Below are 21,708 nucleotides of genomic sequence, written 5' to 3' on the forward strand. Positions count from 1 at the left end.
AGTCATAATACAAAGAAAGTCGCATAATGAAATATAGTAATCAGGGCCCATTGGGCCGGCTTAGGCATGACCAAGCCTTACAACTGCCAATAGTGTAACACCCTCACTTATTATAGTTAAAACCATATTTGAGGTGTTACGTTTTAAAACTATATCATAATTTATTACTGCGGAAATCTGGACATTTTTTTTTTTTTTTTAAACTTGAAAACTTATTTCACATTATTTACATTAAACATAAAGTGTGTCTCAAACATATTATACATAAGTATTAAATAACCCAATTTATTTTCAAAACATAACTTCACACTTTATTACAAACATCTCACTGATAACTGAAATAACTCACAAAAGGTCGATATGTTCATATGTACAAATCAGGGTCAGGACCATGCTTCAGTTATCCTCATGTCATTCACACATTTCTTTCTCTACCTGCAACACAAGACAACTGTGAGCCTAAAGCTCAGTAAGCAAAGTAATGCATGCAATGCTAATGATTACCCAATATCAATGGACATACACAACTTCTTTTTAAATTTTGGGCCCCTTAATATTGTGCACACTGTTTGAATTGGCCAATGCCTGCAGGGCTTGTTACACATACAATATAAAATCACATGGGTTCTCCTCCGGCTAGCCATCACCACAGTAGGGCACATTAAAAACCTTATTCCATCGTTGCCCCGTCGGGCTCAAGAGTTAAGGCGGCCACACACTGTGGTGTCAATACATATAACAATAACTCATATGGAGGAGAAATAAAAAACAGAAACATGGCAAACAATATAATTGGTTCACTAAAACCTAGCCCAAATTATTGGGCAACCACTATAAGCCTACTATAGGCCTCCGTTTACACTTATTAACACTTTCATTTGCCTTTTCAAAACAGTGGCACTGAACTTAAACTTCTTATTACAACTTTCTTTTATGTTGCACAAAACTTGCAAAGGCATCATATAATTAATCATCATAATATCATGCATGGTCTTATATCATATCATAGTTTACCATATCACTATTATGCCATGCATACAAATTTATGATGAAGTGTCAATGTATGTTAATACCACTTACTCACAAAATATTCATATAATGCATACTTTCACATAACATGTAATTCTTGTGTTGCAGTTGAGTACTTTACTTACCTTTTGTCCAAAATATATTTCACTGTGTAACAAGTGGTGTCTTAGGTATTGATGTGCTTATCCTGACAATGGCATGGATTTCTCATCATAATGATGGTAGTAATACATTGAACTCTCATTTAAAAATACCCATAAAACTTCATATCAAATTTCATACCCAAAACATGCCTAAAATGCCTTAAACCACCTAGATCGAGCATTAGATTTATCTTAGACATTTGGGGAAATTTTGACAGAGTTTCCCCTTAATTTTAGCTATCCTCAAATATTACAATCAACCAATAATCAACATCAATTAACCTGCCATAACCATATATCCCAAATACCAACATGATTCATCATAAAGTTATCATATACCGATTTTGATAAAATTCAAATCTCCTAGATCATCACCCAAATTAAATGAGTCTTCCCATCTATTCAAACATTTATAAACATATATACTCTCTTATAAACTCAATCAAATAACCAAAAATCAGCTTGTACTCCAAGAACCCCAAAAACCTCATAAAACACAAAATTTCACTTACCGAGCAACTTTTCGGCGAGAACAATCTCTTCAAGCTTTTCTAAACCTCAAACCACTTGGAAACCCCAAGAAATATCTTAAAAAGGATAAAACACCATATATAAGCTTTCAGAAAAAATTCAAAAACATGGTTTAACTTCCAAGTACAAGAACTTACCATAAAAATGCTAGAACTAAGCTTAATCTACTTCTTTGGCTTTGCTTTCACTTTGATCTCCTTAGAATTTCTTCAAACCAGCCAAGAAATGGTTTTTGGTTTTATTTTCTCTCTGTTTTTCAGAATAATGGTCGTGCAAAGTGATAAGGTTGATGGAAATTCTTTATTTTCAATGATTTGGCCTTATTGTATCAAAATTTGACACCTTTCATCTCATAATTCACCTTTTGACTTATGAAAACCTTATCACTTCAATAATTTCGACTTAATCATCTGCTAGGCCTATTATACTTATGTGTAAAACACTCACACCAAACCTTAGGTCCATATGACTTCATACCCAACAGTTATGCTTACCCGATCGAGCGTAGCGCACTTATGCTAAGCTCGTTTTGACTTTGCATCAATACTACTGATTATGTATACCTCCCATCAAGAATTGATCTAATGGTTCTAAAACCATTTTTACATCATCAATGAGACCTTAATCATACCTCGATTACATTTGGTAAATCCATAAATACTCAATTTTACACCGAAATACTAATAATCGGCATTGTATTATTTTTCACTATTTAACCTATTTTGCCTTCTATATCTCACTTTCATCACTTAATTCCATGCATTGTCCATATTTTTCATACTTTCTTATATCTTGAGCACATCAAACACCCATAAAAGACAACTCAAATGCCACAAGGTTAATAATATTGAGCATACATATAGACATCACATACACAACTTTTATACTTATACATGAAAACACTTTTAAGAATATGCATATGCTCAAATTATACATATTGTATGATATGTAATGCAATGCAATCATGTGATTATTGGCTATATTATATCAAAATAATGTGGGTGCTACAAATAGTACGTAATTTTAGACTGGTCTGCGTGGGCTTCTAAGGGGATCTTGGGGACATGATCTGTCAGATTAGTGACAATACTGTTTCCTAGGAGCAGCGTACGTTCCGTGCGTAACCTCTTCTGCAGGTTAGTTGTGGAGACCAGCTTGCGTGTTTTTTGGGGACATGTCAGCGTCAAGGAAGATCAGGCTCTCCCTGTGACAGTCAGAATCCCGTGATCCGTGAGGGGAAAGACCGGGTAAGCTGTGCAATCCCACACCGCCTGGGGAAGGTCAAGTGTAATGATTCTAAGACTGTGTAGGTATGGGACTACACAGTTGAAGAGGGCTTAAATTGATTGATGGGTACTACCTATATCAGGAAGGTGCATCTTCTTTTCGGTAGCCCATCACTTGAGAACTCCATAGTTAAGCGTGCTTGGCCTGGAGTAATTTAGGGATGGGTGACCTCCTGGGAAGTTTTCCCAAGAAGTGTGCGAGTGAGGACAAAGCACGCTGGAAAGACTTGTCTTGGTTTGTAGGGCCAGTCGTCATTCCAGAAAGCAGCCATAGTGACGTGGGGCATCACACTCCCTATCCGAAAGTCTGGTCCGGGTTCATTTAATAATGTCTCGGTTTATTTACCAGAGTTCTGATTCGTTCATCAGGACTCGCGTTCGTTCGCCGAGAAGGACATTGTGACACTGAATATCTCTCATGGATTGATTACAAGGTCTATTTCCATCGACTAGTTAGTCTACCACCTCTATTGGCATCCCGGAGGATACGGGTAGGTTGAGACTGGGAAGATGAGTTGGGCCTGCATCTTGGTCTCGGTTCCCTTGTTATGGTCGCGTCCGTCGAGCGTTGTTAGGCTCATTGATGATTGGGCTATTAGGATTTTCTTCTTCCCTGTTCATCGGGCTTAGAATGGGCTTGGACCTCTCTAAGAGGGCCCCTAAACCCACTAGGTCATGCCACGTGTTACGGGTAGAAAACAGAGATAACAATTATCATTAGAAATATGACATAATTATATATTTTTTAAATTTGTGATAAAGAATCTCATAATTATGAACTTCCAAATAAAAAAATTGGAAAAATTAAATGTTCATATTTTTGTAAATAAGCCTAAAACAATCATATATATGAAAAAAAATTCTTAGTTTGAATGCAAATTTTTCCATCCATTTATTTATATTTAAAAAATAGAAGAAAATTTTGAGCAAGCCGATTGTGTGTCATACTTTAGAAATGATGTGGGTGAATAAGTATTGGTTTTATGATTTAACAAACAAATCTCTTTATTTAGTGAGGTATATTATTCGTGCGATTTAAAATAATTTTGAGAAATAGAATCAAAAAGCAAACGAGGCTTTTGTCAAAAAAAGAAAAATAAAATATGTTCATCCCACCAATTAAATAAGCCACGTTACACATATTTTAAACTTGTAATTTTTTTTTTTTAAAAATTAGATAATATCAAATCAAATGTGTCATATTAATTCATTTGAATTTTTCAAATAATTTCATCACCATAAAAAATTAAAGTGTTTATAATTTTGTCTCATTATTTGTTTGGACCTTGTATTTTGATAAATTATTTTTCGTACTATGTATTTGATAAAATGGTTCAAATAGACTTTCAAATTCGATTTTGGTCAAAGTTTTTTTGAACTAATATTACAAATAATTATCAAAACTAACAATTCATAACAAAAATACAATCATTCTTTCTATTAATTGTGTTGTCATAATCAATTTTTCATCATCAAAATTGGGTTTGAGTGTCTACTTGAACAATTTCATAAAATACAAAGTCCAAAAAATAATTTGTCAAAACACAAAATCTAAACAAATAATAAGACTAAACACAAAGTTCAAAAAAATATACACCCAAAATAAACTTATAAGACCCATCACTAACATTTTCTCCACCATATTTTAGAAAAATATAAAGTAATAAATCAAAGTTAACCCAATTGATCTGTTTATTTTATTTTGTTGGAAGTAAAGACGACTGTGAGAAATAGAATTTATACACAAATCATAATAGTGTGACATGAATTAGAACTTATGTCTTTTCAAAAGATACTACACTACATTTTGTTTGAGAAATTATTATGTAACAGCAACTCTAATGGAGCTAACCATTAGTTGCTTAAAATATCAAAATCATCTTAAAATATAATTTTTTATTTTGTCTCTCATTCACATTATTTTTGACAACTTTTTTCATAAAAATACTCCAATGCTAAGTCATTCCAAAAATTGTCAATTATGGTCTCACATATTATTATTTAATATATTATTTTATAATTATAAATATTGTCACAATAAATTTTTTAAATTCATATATTAATATAAATAAATATTACATGAAATTTAAATTAGACGAAATTTAAAGAATTTTGGGAATACATTGTTAAGAAAATGAATTTTGTGATATTTATAATTTAGAAGAAGAATATATGAAATGATGTAAAAATTGAATTAAATAGATGAGTATAGAAGAAAAAAATTAATAAATTGTGTACCAACAGTAATTATTTAGACCAATTTTTTACAATTGTGTGCCACATTTTTTATGCAACAGTGATAATAATTGTGAGCTAATCATTTTTTTACATACATATATAATATATATATATGCATAATTTAAAAAATAAAAAAAGATAGCAATTGTTGTTCGGCAGACAACGACTGCTTCAAATTTGAAAAACAATCTCTCTCTCCAATGCTAAGTAATCTTCTATACCCCTGGCCTGTCATTATGCCACTACTTTAACTCAGCACATGTCTTTAAGCCACTACTTTAACTACATGCACTCGACTTGCTCTAGGAGTAGATTTTGATTGATATATTTTTAGGTTTGAAATCATTCTAATTGAAGGGTAATACTATATAAAGTCATCCAATATCACCATTCATTTTCTAAATTAACTTTCACATTTGGAATTTAATATTAGGACCATGCCAATTAAAGGACTTGGTGATGTGGTTCATTCAAATTTCCCCTTGCAAAATTATTGTCTAACAATATCCTTTGCAATCAAATATTGATTATGAAAAAGAAAATGACCACCTTTTTTTTAATATTATCATACACATTGTGAAGATGTGCCAACAACTTCCATATCCCTAAAATATAATCATTCTCTTTAATAAAAAATAAAAATAAAAAGTGATCGATAAAATGACATTATTTTTCTCTTTATTATATCCTTATCCATAATTGAAATTGTCATAATTAAACCGACATTCAACCGACGTAAGCCACAAGACATTTAAAAAGAGTTAAGTACTCGACACCTCATTTTTTTTTTAAAAAAATAAGAAGAAAAACAATTAAACATAATAACAGCCAATCAAAATCCTGGAAAACGGGCGTGATTGAAAGAAAGAAGAAGAAGAAAAAACAGAGAGAGAAAAATCAATAATACATAATTACTACGATAAAAATTACAGATTATGAAAATAAATAAAAGAGAATGAATTAAGAGGAAGAAGATCCAGCACCCACACCAGTCATCAATCCAGTGTTTTCCTCATCCAAGAACAAGTCATCCGTCTTCCTAATCGCCGCGTGCACCACAACCACGGCGGCGCCGACGAGGAGCGATACCAGGATGTTGGTGGTTGCGTGGGTGAAGAGCAACAACGCGACCGTCAGCACGGCGAGCACAACCAGCACGATGCGGTCGTCGATGGTGCGTCCGATGACCACCAGCGGCTCGTCGCGGAGGAAGTAGAGGAAGAGCCAGACGACCATCATGACGATGAAGACGATGAGCGAGATCGGGTGCCAGAGAAGGCTGAGGAAGAGAATCACCAGGGCGACGATGGCGTAATTCATCCGAAAATAAGCGGCGTTGGTGCTGACGCGGGCGATCGCATCCTTGAAGTTCGCGGGGAGGCTGAACGAGTGGTAGTCGTACAGCAGTTTCCATGGGCGGCGCGTGCCGAGTCCCGCTTTGATTCGGTCCTTGGCGCGTGAAATGTACTCGAGGTTAGCCGCCGGCGACGATGAGGTCGGGATGGTGCCGTAGTTGGTCATGTTGTTGTTATTATGATTTGGGGTTTTGGGTTTGACCTTTTGGAGAGGGAACACAACAATTTGGGGTTTTGAGATGATGAATCAATTTTTTTTGTGACAATCAATGAGAGGTTTATTTATAATAGATTGTTTTCCTCAAAGTATTGGTACTTGGTTTGCAAATTAAAGTAATTATTATAATAATGGTCAATTAATTTGGAATTTCATTTTTTTTTTAAAGAAGGCAAAAATGTTATAATGGTATATAATTTGAGACTCGTGAATATAACTTGGTTGTGTATACTTGTCTTCTTTTCATTGTTTTTGTTTAGTGAAGTGAGCAACTTCTAACATGTTAGTGGTGATGATTTGATACAAAGAGAGAGCTTTCGTTTGGTGATTTGTTATTGGGAGTACTTGATCTAATCAATCATAACATTTGAAACCCCATACCATGTCCCCATCTCATCTCATGTTTTTTTTTCGAATAAAACTATATAATATACATGCGGCAAAGTCTTTATTTCTTTTAAAGACTATTTAAATACCCTAAAAAAAAACTATTTCAATGAACATATTATACGTTTTGCAACTTTTCTTGCTCTAAAAATATTGGCTAAATTCGTATAAGAAAGAAAGAAAGAAAGAAAAAAGAATGAAAATAAAATGTTGTTGCTAACTGTATAAGACCTCGACAATTACAACTACCCGAAAACAAAAGGATAAGGTAGATTCGTGTGTGGATTAGACCACACTAAGTATTGCGGGGACGTTTTTGATAAAGCGACGGCAGGAAACCAACGAGTCTGGCCAGCTTGGCACGTGTGGTGCCGGTAGATACTAGAAAAAGTTGTCAATCCCTTTATAACCATTGTTCTTCAATTATTTTAACATAAGCTTTAGAACGGGCTCAAATCTGACACGTGAGAGGTTATTATAGGGAGAATCTTTTGAAAAAGTGTAAGCTACCGCCAATGGATGGATGCCACGTAAGGATATGATATACCTTATGGTGGAGTGGCGCACCTAACTAAATTGCTCCAATAGAGCTCCAAGTATATGAAGTCCCATGGCATGAGGATATATGATATCATAATGCAATGCAGCTAGCTTTAAAGAAAATGGAGCCCTCTCCAAAAATTGATGAATAAATATGAAAGGATATTTTTCTCTTTTCCCCTTTATCTTTTTCTTTTTTAAAAAAAATGTTGCCTTTTCAAAATTTAATGAGAACATTTTTTTTCCTCCTAATAAGAATTTGCTTTTAAAAAGTATAGATATCAATTTAATACCATGTATTTTTGGGAAGTATTGTTTTAGTACTCTACGTTTACAATAATGTTCATTTGGTACTTTATATTTTAAAATCATCATATTTAGTATATTGTATTTTAAAATCATATATAATTGTTACCCTAAATTTAAATTTAATTAATAAAATTTTATCAATTTAATCAAACTGTTTTTAATTATATGAGTTCTAAATTCAAATTTAAATACTCAATTTTATATAACTGATGTTTTGGTCATATTGATAAAATTTTATGTATAAAATCTGAGTTTAGAGTAACAAATATGTATGATTTTAAAATATATAGCATCATACAAGTATTATTAAAGAAAAAAAAATAGTAGAAAAGTACTTTGCAAGAACACAAAGTACCCAAAGTTCATTTATAAAAAATATTATGTGGCACATAATAAGTAAAATGATTCCTCCTACTTTTTCTATTGTTTGCAATTCTCCTTACACTTTTGGTTTGTTTTTTTCAGTTTATGTCTATCATTTTAACTCTGGCTTTTGTTTGTGGAATCAAAAATTTTCATATAAGCTTCACCTTAGCGATAAAATTATTCATATTGTGTATACCCTAATGAAAATAATAAGTTAAGAGTATATGTAAATTATAAATACTTTTATTAATTTTGAGTAAATGAGTGAGCGAAATTAGGATCACAATTTTTTTAAATTTTAATGAGCAAGCTGCCCAAACTAAACTTCATTTAGTTATAAGTTCCATCAATAAATTCAAAATAGCTAAATCCCAAATATATTAATTTTCAGGGTCTCCACAAGTATAATAAGCTTAGGATAATAAAAAAACAAAATATGAATGATGATGTTAACGCACAAAATAATAATAACCAAAAGAGATTCAGTCCTCACAAAAGTTCGGATTCATTTATTTTTCTTCATTAATAGTTAAAAACAAAGAACTTGAACCAAACATTATTTGATATATATATATATTTAAAAATGATATTATATGCTATGTCATAAACACAATGTGCAAAACACCAATACAATAAAATGAAAAGAAAAACGTTTCGAACTCCCTGTTCCCGTAGATGTTTAATTCTACAATTGAATTTTTAGAGGTGGGGGGCGAATGGGAATTGGGGCCTCTCTTTAAAAAATTGTAAAGATTTTTCGACATATAAAAATACTGTTATTTTTATTTTACCGGTACCTCTCACCACAATTATTATTTTATAATAACATTCTTTTATAATTTATTTATTTGCTAAAAAAAAGTTATCTTTATTTTTCGGGTTTCAGAAAATATGATTAACCACGTATACATATTGAATCACCGATGAAGGGAAAAAATAGGGAAATTTACATAATTTATTACACATATATGTAATTTTTATCGGTGTGAAAAATGGATAAAAAATAAGAATATATAAAACTACACTACTTGAGGAATTATATATAGGAAAATAAGAGGGGTGTGCTTCACGAATAGATATAAGATAATTTACTTATTTGGTTACAAAGTATTGTTTTAGTACCTTTTTTTAATAATATTTATATAGTATTCTGTATTTTAAAATTATACATATTTGATACCCTAGACTCAAATTTAATAAATAATATTTTATCTATATGATTAAACTGTAATCAGTTATATGTAATTAATTAATTAAATTTGAATTTGAAACTCATATATTTGAGAACAGTTGATTAAATCAGTAAAATTTTATTAATTAAATTTGAGTTTAGGGTACTGTACGATTTCAAAATACAAAGTACTAAATATGTACAATTTCAAAATACAGAATATCAAATAAGCATTATTGTAAGCACAGAGTACCAAAACAATATTTTACAAAAATACATGTTACTAAATGGTTACCTCCCAATAAATGAATAATATGAAAATAATTATAAATTTTTAAAGTAAAAGAAAGTAAACAAATGTGAGTGAATATAATGAGTCAAACTTATACCTTTAAAAAAAAGGAGAGAAACTAATTTTCACCACAACCAAATCTAAGAGGCTCAATATAATGGATTGCATCTGCAACTACATTCATATATTGCAAAGTTAGACAACAAAACTTTAAAATATATAAAAGAATTTACGGGTGGATGATAGATAGAAAAAATAAAAATGGCTGACATAGGATAGGAGATATGAAATGCAATTAATATACACTAAACTTTTTGCGAATATGGTTTCTCAGTGAGGATATTTTTGGATTTTTTCTAGGATGATGGTTTGGGGAATAATGTTTTTTTTTACGTACTCTTTTGGTGTGGAGACTTTTTCATATAAAAATAAGTAAATATTTTGTTACCATCCCAAAATAATTCTCGATTTTGTGTATTTTGTTTTCGGTCGATAAAATCTGTCACAAACATTTTGTCAAAAGAATAAAATTTCGCGAAGTGAGAACTATTAATTTTTCCTAATAAAAACTTGATATGTTTATTTATCTTTATAGTCAAATAAATTGTGATATATTTACTCGAAGTCATGTAATTTCCTTCTCTTACTTTGTGCCATTTTATTTTTTTCCTTAGATATTGTTAGCTTAATCTTTCTTTTTCTCTAGAATTATGAAAAATAAATAGTATTTTCCCTCCAAACTATTCATTACTGAGTTAAGGAACTTCTGTTACTTTCTGAACAGAAAATAGATTTGACATTTTTGGCACTGACAAGATAGTGTCAGGTCAGTGCCACGTATTTAATTAAAATTTTAATTTAAAAATTAATAATATTAAAATAATTAGATAATTAATTTAAAACTTAAAAAGACACTTAAAAAAATATCGAGAGCCTGATAACCACCCCCCCCCCCCCCTCTCTCTCTCCCATCTTCTAGCAGCCGCCATACCCCACCTCCCACCCCTATTCCATTCACGACTTTTTTGGTTGAATATGAGCTTGAAGATGAAGAATAGATTATTGGGTTTGCTTGGATCTAAGTTATTTGCTTGTGTTTTTTATATTGACAAACAATGTGGATTTTTGTTTTGAATTTTTACTATTTATTTAAATCAATTTGCAGCGATGTGGCTTGGTTAGAAATTTCAGATACATTTGATTTAGCTATGTCAGATTTGGTTTTTCAACTTTATTGATATATTTATCATCTATTTTTGTGATCTTTCTAATCTTGGATTAGGAAGAGAGAGTTTGTTTGTGAGTTAATTTTAGAATTTAGGTTTAAGTATAATTAAAGAGTTTAGTTTTAGTTTTGGCTGATTCAAATTCAATTTTATTTTCTCAAACAAACAAAATAAATAATTAATGTAATTAATTTTTAATAAGAAAATTGATTTTCAATTAATTATTTAATTTAAATTTATTTTTTTCGAAAAATTGATTATTAATTTTTAAACTAATTATCTAATTATTTTAATATTATTAATTTTTAAATTAATTTTTTTTAATTTTAATTAAACACGTGGCACTGACCTGACACTGCTATGTCAGTACTCAAAATGTCAAATCTACTCTTCGTTAGCCACATAGGACAGAAAGTAACAGAAGTCCCACAGCTTAGCAACTAGAATAATTCGGGAGGAATTTAAAACATCGCAAATCATTTGAGGGGCACAATCAGATAGTGATAATAGTTCGGGGGACAAAAATGTTATTTATTCAATTATGAATATAGATTTATAAAATGTGATTATTTATATATGTAGTATTTTATATTCTTTTGTCAATTTTTTAGATTTATACTAGTAGCGCATAGGCATGAAGAAGAAGGTTCAAGTTGAAATGTTCCTTCCTAGTATATACATAAATATAGCAATGCACATTTGTTTAGTTTTATTTTAAAAAAATATTAAATATATTTATTAAGTTTTTATGATTATCATATAAATTTAAATAAATAAATAATAATATATATATAAGAATGACATAAACATATATTAAAAGAAAAATTAAACCTAAACATTGTTTATGGTTTTTTCAAAATAGATATATATATATATATATGATAACATTTTAGATCATAGACTACACATAAAACATTCATGATATTATTCAAATCACATATTTATGATTGGAGAAGAAGTTTTGCTTATTCTTGATAGAAGTTAAATGTTATTTTAATTTCTTATGTAGTTACACAATTATACTATTTGTACACACTACACATATATATATAATGTATTTATAATAAATGTTGCTATTTAATATGAATATATATTTAGTTAAGTTACATTTACTAATAAAAAAATATGTTTTCTTTATAAATATAGATGATATATTTTTTAATAAAAATTAAGACTATATTATTACAATAATGATATTTTATAATGTTTGAATTTATATTGATCTGGTTAATAAATATCTAGTCTTATATTAAATATTATTATAATAATGATATGTTATAATATTTGAATTTATATTAATATAATTAATAAATATCTATTTTTAATAGTTTTTAAATGTATATTCCGTTAAATATTTGTAATATTCTGTTAAAATTAACAAAAAAATCGGTAAAACAAAAAATTTATGATATCTACACATTTTTTTATATATAAGAGATATACTAAATACAAGCAACGTGCAATGCACGTTTGTTTAGTTTTATTTATAGACAATATTAATTATTTTTATGGTAATAATACCATTAGGCACGGTCTCCTCCCAAGTCCTATGAAGACCCACGAATCTCCTCCCCCATTCTCTCTCACATACCCAATGAAAATGCATTGAAAAAACCTAGATTTGGCGACCTCAACATCTTGCACCCTGTCGCACAACCCCGATCTCACACCTTGTTGAAATCCTCTGCTAACCACCCAAATTGACGCACTCTACACCCAGTTGCATAGAGGTTGGGAGATGACTGAGGTAGAGGGGAAATGGAGAGGGATTTTTATTTGATTTCTGGTTTTAGCAAGAAGAAGAAGATGATGATGATGTATGATGATGATGATGGAGGCTCTTTGAAGAAGAAGATGGAGGCTGATAGATTGGGACTAAGGTTTAGGTTGATTAAGTTTTAATTTCTTTAGTTTTATTTGTTTGTTTTAGATTATGTTTAGTGAATAATAAGGCTCACATATTAGGATTAAGATTTCTAAATTATGTATGATGTTTTTTTAATTAAATCTAATTATTTTTGTTAATTTTCATAAAACTATTTATGTTAATTTTTTCTATTTAAAATATTTTTATTTAAAAATAATTTAATTTATTTTTTATTTTATAATATATTTTCCATTAATGATTTAATTCATTAATTAAAAAAAATATGAAGGCATTTTTGTCATATTTAAAAAAAGTTAGACCAAAATCTGGTCTAGGGTACTCTTTTCTTTTGTTCCGTTTTGCAAAAGAGAGGGTCCAAATTATCATTTAACAAAAGACAGGGTCCGATCAGTAACTTTTGCTAAACATAGGGTCCAAAATGTTATTTACTTTTATTTTTATTAAATTTGTATCATTGTCATATAAATTTCAAATATATAAACAATATTATATATAAAAGAATGACATAAACATATCAAATGAAAAATTAAACCAAAACGTTGTTTATGTTTTTTTTTTAAATATATCTAATATGATAACCTTTTTAATAATAAATGATAATTTTTTTAATAAAAATTAAGATTATGTATTATATATTATTTTTATAATATTTAAATTTATATTAATATAAGTATTAATTATAGTCTTGTATTAAATATTATTATAAAAATAATATATAATTCTAATTTTTACTAATAATAATATATCATATTAATATAATTAGAAAAAAAAATTATATATTATTATGATAATAATATTTTATAACATTTGAATTTATATTAATATAATTATTAAATATATGTAGTCTTATATTAAATATTATTACAATGATATTTTATAATATCCCAATATATATATATACTAGATACAAATAACGTGCAATATGCACGTTTGCTTAGTTTTATTTATAGAATTTATTAATTATTTTTATTAAATTTATATTAATTTCAAATAAATATTCCTATTTTAATTAAATAATTTATTTATTTTTGTTTAAGTTTATGTTTATTCTAGTTTTTAAATTTAGGAGTGACAACAAGATATTATATTATATATTTAATGTAATATTAAATATTATACGTGGATTTTAAATTTAAGTTTCTTGCTATTTTTTTTAAAGTAATTTGTTGCTAATTGACGATAGATTATATTATATATTTAATATGATATTATTCTAATAAGTGAGTTTAAGTTTAATTAAATTTGATTTAAGTTATAAAACGTATGATTTTATTATTTTTAAATAATTATCATTGTAAAATATCTAAAAAAATATCATATTTTAAATTGTTTCATTATTTATTATTTTTAAATGTTATCCCCAAAATTTGAAAAATGATGACGTGGCAATAAAAGTGACAAGTGGCAAGAGATACTTGACTGATCAGTTACCTACTCCGGCCGACCAGTCAGGTGCATGGCCGACCGATGAGGGCTTGACCGACCGGAGGAGTGCTTGGCCGACCAGATAGGTGTTTGGCCGACCGGTGAGGTGCGTGGCCGACCAGTCAGGTGCTTTGCCAACCGGTGAGGTGCTTGACCGACCGGAGGGGTGCTTGCCCGACCAGTGAGGTGCTTGGCCGATCGGTGGAGTGCATGGCCGACCGGTCAAGTGTTTTGGCCGACCAGTTTTTCTCCAAGGAGTGAAGTCGACTTACTGAACAGATTATTGTTATGCAAGCGAAGTTCCAGCAACGGCTTCGACTAGAATTAGTCGTGCCTATGCGGAAATCTCTCAGATTATCCCAAAGAAGTAGTGTATTGTTTCATTTTAAATATTATTATTAACTAAATATTGTGGGAGTAATAGAAAGATCTCGATTGTAAGGGATTTCGGTTTGTACGATCCTGGGCCTATAAATACAGAGCTCATGGCATCATTTAGAGGGTCGAATTCTGATTTTCCAAAAAGAGTATTTGTATTTTGAGAGAAGTATTGTATTCTTTTCATTTTACACTAAATAAACTCAGTTGTCTCAGGTTCATCTGATCTTTAGTGTAGATTTATAATCATAACTCTTAGTGGACTAGGCTATTACCAACACATTGGGGCTGAACCACTATAAAAATCATCAGTGTCGTTTTTTCTCTTGAAGGTCTAGTGTAGTTTTGACATCTACTCGTCGTTGGCCAAATCTATGGTCAACATTAAATAATTATCATTTTAAAATATCTAAAAAATATCCTATTTTTTTGTTTAATTATTTATTATTTTTAAATAATTATCGTAGTAAAATATCTAAAAATATCCTATTTTATTTTTTAAAATTTTATTTTATTTAAGTATAATTGTTTACAAACTACCATTAAATATAAGAATATTCTGTTAAATTTAAGAATATTCTATTGAAGTTAACATTGAAAAAATAAAAAAAAAACCATTAAAACTAAGAATTTCTGTCATCTACACACTTATTATATAGAAGAGATATAAAAGTAATATTTCAATAAAGTGATATTTTGACTAAGAAGGTGATGATATATATATATATATATATTACATACTAGGTAGAAGCAACGTGCAATGCACGTTTGCTTAGTTTTAAAGTTATAAACATTGTCTATAATTTTAATAAAAATAGTTCACTGTTTTTAATATATATATATATGATAGAATGAATTACAGTTCTATAGTATATATAAATATTTATATCAATAATATCTACATGTATGACATCTAAACACAATATTGACATAGATATATATATTTACATGAATACATGAGATATATATATAAATTACAATAATATTTAAAAAAAAATTAATAATAGAAATAAAATAATAATAGAAAAAGTCATAGTGTAGATAGTATTATACATGCATCAACTATTTTTAGTTTCTAATTTATCTCACAATATCCTTTGGTGAATTTGATGAAGAAAAAGAGCTCCAATCACTTTATGAAAAATAAACTATCACACAAATTTATATGATAAAAAAAATGATATATATGTATTTATTATTTTTAAATAAATATGATTTAATTATTTAAATTATCAGAAAATATCTTAAAAATATCATATTTTAATTAATTAATTTTTGTTTAAATTTATATTTGTTCTAGTTTTTTAATTTCACTATGACAACAAAATATTATATATTATATGTTTAATATAATATTAAGATTATACGTGGATTTTAAATTTAAATTTATCTAGTTGATAGTAGATTATATTATATTATATATTTAATATGATATTATACTAACGTGAAGTTTAAGTTTAATTAAATTTTATTTAAGTTATAAAACGTATGATTTTATTATTTTTAAATAATTATCATTGTAAAATATCTAAAAAATATCTTTTTTTTTTATTTTTAATTATTTATTTATTTAATTTTATTTAAGTTTAAGTCATGTTAACAATCTGCCGTTAAATATAGCAATATTCTATTAAATATAAAAATATTCTCTTAAAGTTAATGAAAAAAATAAAAACTCGTTAAAACTAATAATTTTCCTTACGTACACACTTTTTATATAATCAAAATCTAAGATAATAGTATTTATTTTTTGCACCATATATTCTCTGGTAAATAGTTTTTTTTATTGGAACAAAAGAAAATAAAGTATTTTTTTTAAATGTGGTCTTATTTGATGAATGTGATAGGATATAAAGTATTGGACACTATGAAAAAAAAAAAAGCCCAATTGATCACTAATAATAAATTATAAAAAAAATAGAGAATAGATAGAATAATAATATATTAAATTTCGTAACAAGATAAATTCTTCTAAATTACGTGGATTAATATTTTTTTATTGAAATATTGTTGAATCATGCTGTAATAAATATTATATCAATTCTAATTATATAATTTTTAAGTTGACATGTGGTTCATCCAAATTTAGTGACTTTAGATTAGATATATCGAAGTAGTTGATTAGGGTAAGCTTTTGGGTAACAACAATCATCATATCTAGCCATAATCATTACATTGCATCCATCGATCGATCAATATGTCAATTATTTTGGCAGAAGTGCTTCTAAAGCTATATAATGCATATATAAGAATGGCTCTTATTATCATCCATTGCACTTAAAATAAATGATGCCACTGATATATTTTCATTAACTTAGATTAATGAATACAGTTAATTAATCACTAATATATACAGGGGGGATAGTAATTAAAACTAAATCAGCAACAGAAATAGTAACTATACAACTAACTCTTACCAATCACCCCTCAAAAAAAAAAAAAAAAAAAAAAAAAAAAAAAAACTCCATCTTATTAATTTGCTCCTATTTGAAAATAGCATTTATACTGCATACTTTAACAATGAAAAGAATAAATTAGAACATATATCTTTTTTATTATTAAGTTGATTTGTTCTCGTAATTATTTCTTAATTCTTACTTCAAAACAAACGTATTCCACTGTATATATTAGTGATTGTACTAATTGATTTAAGTTAATGAGAATGAGCAGCATCATATAATTGATATCAATTTATTTTATCAATAAAATCCTTTGAAGTCAAATTATTAAGGCGAAGAATATCAAATATTTAAATAATTGAATAAATAAAACAAAAACCTCTAAAAGTCAAATAATACAAGAAAAAAAAACAACTAGCATATTTAATTTTAGCATTAGACATCGTATAAAGTCATATAATTAGCAAAAAAAAAAAATCCATTTAAATAATAACTACAACAATTTCAGAGAATTTTCGTCCATTAGATTTCTGTGATATAAAAAGGCTTGATATGTCATCAATAGTACTACGTGGCAAATTGTGATATCACATAGCCTTGTTATTACATGTGTTTCCCGTATCTAAGTGGGATATATATTTGAAATAAATTAATAAATAGTATAAATAAATTTCAGGTAGTAAAATATAATACATCACTTTGAAGCATACTTATTTGAATTTTTATCATATGAAAAAACACTTGCTTTTTTTAGACGAAATGATGAAAGTGATCTTTGAGTACATAGATAGATATATATAAACTTGGCCAAACCCCGAAATTGAACGGACAAAGCCAAAAATATGAACATGTTATACCTGTTATTATTATGAACAAAAGAGTATAACACGTGGAATTTATAGAAAATTATTAACACCATGTTGTTTGATTGTGATGAGCTTATTAATTAAGCAACTAAATATAAGGTCTCTTCCTATTGTTCAGTAAAAGGGAATATTATTTTAATGAATATATATATATATATATAAACTAATTCCGTCGCTATGTCAAACGTACATATGTTTATTCATTCTTCTATATATATATAACTTGTAAAGCTTTTAAAAGTTTGTTAATTATTTTGCTCATCAAATATGTCAAAGTCAGCTAATGATGATCTGCCACGAATGAGTAAAAGGTTTGGCCATTTCTTTCTTATATTATTAGATGACCTGTGTTTTTGATAGGGTATATTCTAGTGGAAATATCCACATTTATGGGGCAAGCTATAGGAAAGTTGTGATAATAATAATTAGGACATAAGAAACTTCACCTTCACGATAAATCTAGCACATTATTATTAGATCACTGAGGTTGCCTTAAAGACTTGTTATACATACTCTCACAAGTTTTTCCTAACCGGCCAATCATTCATTCAATTGCGCTCCAAGTTTTTATGTTGTATCATCAAAGTCAGCTCAATATATAATATAATGTTGGACCACTTCTTCATAATCTTAAACGCAAAATACCAACCAAAACCAAAATATATTCTCTTTGAATCGGAAAAATACTCTGTTGAATTCTATACAGTTAGCTACCAATGGAAGGAAAACATAAGTTTTTTCATGGAACACTTGAAGCTACCATCTTCCATGCCACACCTTACTCTCCAATTTTTCCCTTCAATGTAAGTATGCTTAATGATAAAGTGTATAAATTTGATGTACAGAGAAATAATTACAAAATTTCTAATCTGGGATTTTGTTCTTCAGTGTGTATTTGCAAATGGGAAGCCTGCATATGTGACTATAAAGATAAACGACAAAACAGTAGCTAAAACGACACCAGAATGCGAGCGCGTTTGGAACCAAAGCTTTCAAATCCTATGTGCCCATTCTTCCAGCTCAATCATCACCGTGACGTTGGAAACTTCATGCTCAATCTTGGGAAAGTTCCAAGTCCAAGCTCATCAAATATTAGACGAATCGAGTTTGATTAATGGGTTCTTCCCTCTTTCAACGGAGAATGGAAAACAGCCTAATCAGGAGCTCAAACTCCGGTTCTTGCTGTGGTTCAAACCAGCAGAAAACGAACCAACTTGGGAGAGAACAATACATAGTAATGATGAATTTCAAGGGCTGAAGAATGCTTATTTTCCACAACGGTCAAATACCCATGTCACGCTCTATCAAGATGCTCACCATTGCTCAACTTTCCAGCCTCCACTTGATATTTGTGGCACACCTAGAAAGCTATGGGAGGATGTGTACAAAGCCATTGAGGGAGCTAAGTACTTGGTTTACATTGCAGGCTGGTCTTTCAATCCTAAAATGGTTCTGGTAATTGGACTAATTTAACTTGATTAGTTTTCTATCTGAGCATGCTATATAAAAGTTCTGTAATTATTTGATGTCATGATCCTATGTCGTATCTTAAATTTGACATAATGTATATTGAGCAGGTTAGAGATTTTCAAATTGAAATCCCACATGCGAAAGGGGTACAACTAGGAGAATTGCTAAAGCGGAGAGCAGAAGAAGGCGTGGCAGTAAGATTAATGCTTTGGGACGATGAAACCTCCTTACCACTAATCAAGAACAAAGGGGTAATGAGAACTCACGACGAAGATGCATTGGCTTACTTCAAACACTCAAAAGTAGTATGCAAATTATGTCCAAGACTTCACAACAAGTTCCCCACACTCTTTTCCCACCACCAAAAAACCATCACAGTAGACACCAGGTCCAATGCCACTAGCACAGATCGAGAAATTATGAGCTTCATCGGCGGATTAGACCTCTGTGACGGCCGCTATGACACCGAGCAACACTCGCTGTTTCGCACACTCAATGCCGAGTCTCATTGCTTTGATTTCTACCAAACAAACATTGCAGGCGCCAACCTTCACAAAGGTGGCCCTAGAGAGCCTTGGCATGACTCTCACGCTTGCTTGACTGGGAAAGCGGCTTGGGATATCTTAACCAATTTTGAGCAAAGATGGACCAAACAGTCGGACCCTTCATTATTGGTCCCTACCAGTACATTATCGAAGCTCATTAACGAGACGTATGATAATAATAACAATAATATCTCACCACCAAACACCACCCCAGATCATCATCATCATCATCGACCTAGGAACTGGAAAGTTCAAGTGTTTCGATCAATTGACCACGTGTCAGTAACCCAGTTGTTCAGAAACTTGACCGTTGAGCAAAGCATTCACGAGGCTTACGTAGAAGCTATTAGGAAAGCTGACAAGTTTATATACATCGAGAACCAATATTTTATTGGAGGGTGTCATTTGTGGGAGAAAGATAGGGAAAGTGGATGTACTAATCTGATTCCAGTTGAGATTGCGCTCAAAGTGGTGAATAAGATTAAGGCAAAGGAGAGATTTGCGGTTTATATTTTGATTCCTATGTGGCCGGAAGGAGTGCCGGAGTGTGATTCTGTTCAGGATATTTTGCATTGGACTAGAGAAACTATGGCCATGATGTATAAACTGATTGGAGAAGCCATCGAAGAAAGTGGTTGTTCGAGTCACCCGAGAGACTACTTGAATTTCTTTTGCCTTGCTAACCGGGAATCGCAAAGGGGTGGAGAATATGTGCCACCCTATTCTCCACACCGAAATTCTCATTACTGGAATGCCCAACACCATAGGAGGTTCATGGTGTATGTTCACTCCAAGCTCATGATAGGTACATACATACATAAATTGCACTCATTATTTTTGTATCTCTGTTATGATATTACGTGAACTATATATATTGGAAGTTAACGTACTCTTTTCATTTTCAGTGGACGACGAGTACATCCTCATAGGCTCGGCAAACATAAACCAGAGATCGATGGACGGGGGAAGAGACACCGAGATCGCCATAGGTTGCTACCAACAAGAGCCTGAAGCGACAGAGGTCCGTGCCTTCCGTACGTCGTTATGGTACGAGCACACGGGCGGGTCAAACGACATCCTTGAACTAGAGCCGCACAGCTTGGAATGCGTTAGGAAAATGCGTACGATTGGAAAGAAAATGTGGAACATTTACAGTGGCGATGAAGTAGTGGACATGGATGGAGTCCACCTCGTCTCGTACCCCATTTCTGTAACTGAAAACGGTCGAGTTGAGGATGTTGATGAGGATAGTAAAGGTCTTTTTCCTGATACCAACACTCCTGTTAAAGGGAAAAGATCCATTTTACCCCCAGTTTTTACCACCTGATCAAAATAAAGGCTATATATATAACATATATAATATTATGTTTGGGATTTCTTCACTCTTCTTTCTTTTTTTAACTAATTGACTAATTCAAACACGATTATTCAATAATTACGTGTGATATTGAAATATGTATATAAGAAGCTAAGATGAGAGAAGATCGAGTTTTATTTATTTTTAAATTTAAAAAAAAATATTGACATATTTATGTTTGAGAATAAGAAAAGATGATATTAATTATATTTTATTGCCATGTCTTAGGGACGTGTTATGTATTTTGACCTATGTAATTTGTATTAATGAAGATAATCATTGTTGCGTGT

General features: G+C 29.9%; 2 protein-coding genes and 1 long non-coding RNA gene across 4 annotated transcripts; 1 reads left to right on the forward strand and 2 right to left on the reverse strand.

Annotated features, from left to right (window-relative positions):
• Positions 1 to 204: 204 nt before the first annotated feature.
• Positions 205 to 2,006, reverse strand: LOC133793477 (uncharacterized). 2 transcript variants are annotated; one of them, XR_009874841.1, is made up of 4 exons: positions 1,841 to 2,006; positions 1,685 to 1,759; positions 1,155 to 1,216; positions 205 to 435 (listed from the first exon to the last, which is right to left on the reverse strand). It is a non-coding gene; the product is annotated as an uncharacterized LOC133793477 (long non-coding RNA). The 2 variants fall into 2 exon arrangements; XR_009874842.1 differs by having other exon boundaries at positions 1,155 to 1,759.
• Positions 2,007 to 5,876: 3,870 nt separating this feature from the next.
• Positions 5,877 to 6,943, reverse strand: LOC133794458 (PRA1 family protein F2-like). Its single transcript, XM_062231686.1, has one exon. The coding sequence runs from the start codon at positions 6,746 to 6,748 to the stop codon at positions 6,188 to 6,190; it is 561 nt and encodes a 186-aa protein (XP_062087670.1). The 5' UTR covers positions 6,749 to 6,943; the 3' UTR covers positions 5,877 to 6,187.
• Positions 6,944 to 18,659: 11,716 nt separating this feature from the next.
• Positions 18,660 to 21,708, forward strand: LOC133794455 (phospholipase D alpha 4). Its single transcript, XM_062231683.1, has 4 exons — positions 18,660 to 18,849; positions 18,935 to 19,501; positions 19,624 to 20,866; positions 20,967 to 21,708. Exons 1-4 carry the CDS (start codon positions 18,763 to 18,765, stop codon positions 21,386 to 21,388), a joined length of 2,319 nt encoding a protein of 772 aa, XP_062087667.1. The 5' UTR covers positions 18,660 to 18,762; the 3' UTR covers positions 21,389 to 21,708.

This window comes from Humulus lupulus, chromosome 8 (assembly GCF_963169125.1).
Source record: "Humulus lupulus chromosome 8, drHumLupu1.1, whole genome shotgun sequence".
NCBI classification, from domain to species: domain Eukaryota; kingdom Viridiplantae; phylum Streptophyta; class Magnoliopsida; order Rosales; family Cannabaceae; genus Humulus; species Humulus lupulus.

Bases quoted from the DNA above. Each gene is read 5' to 3' on its own strand.
- LOC133794458 (XM_062231686.1), bottom strand. From the start codon at position 6,748: ATGACCAACTACGGCACCATCCCGACCTCATCGTCGCCGGCGGCTAAC.
- LOC133794455 (XM_062231683.1), top strand. From the start codon at position 18,763: ATGGAAGGAAAACATAAGTTTTTTCATGGAACACTTGAAGCTACCATC. The intron at 19,502-19,623 runs GTAATTGGACTA...TATATTGAGCAG, and splicing joins TCAATCCTAAAATGGTTCTG to GTTAGAGATTTTCAAATTGA. The intron at 20,867-20,966 runs GTACATACATAC...TTTCATTTTCAG, and splicing joins TCACTCCAAGCTCATGATAG to TGGACGACGAGTACATCCTC.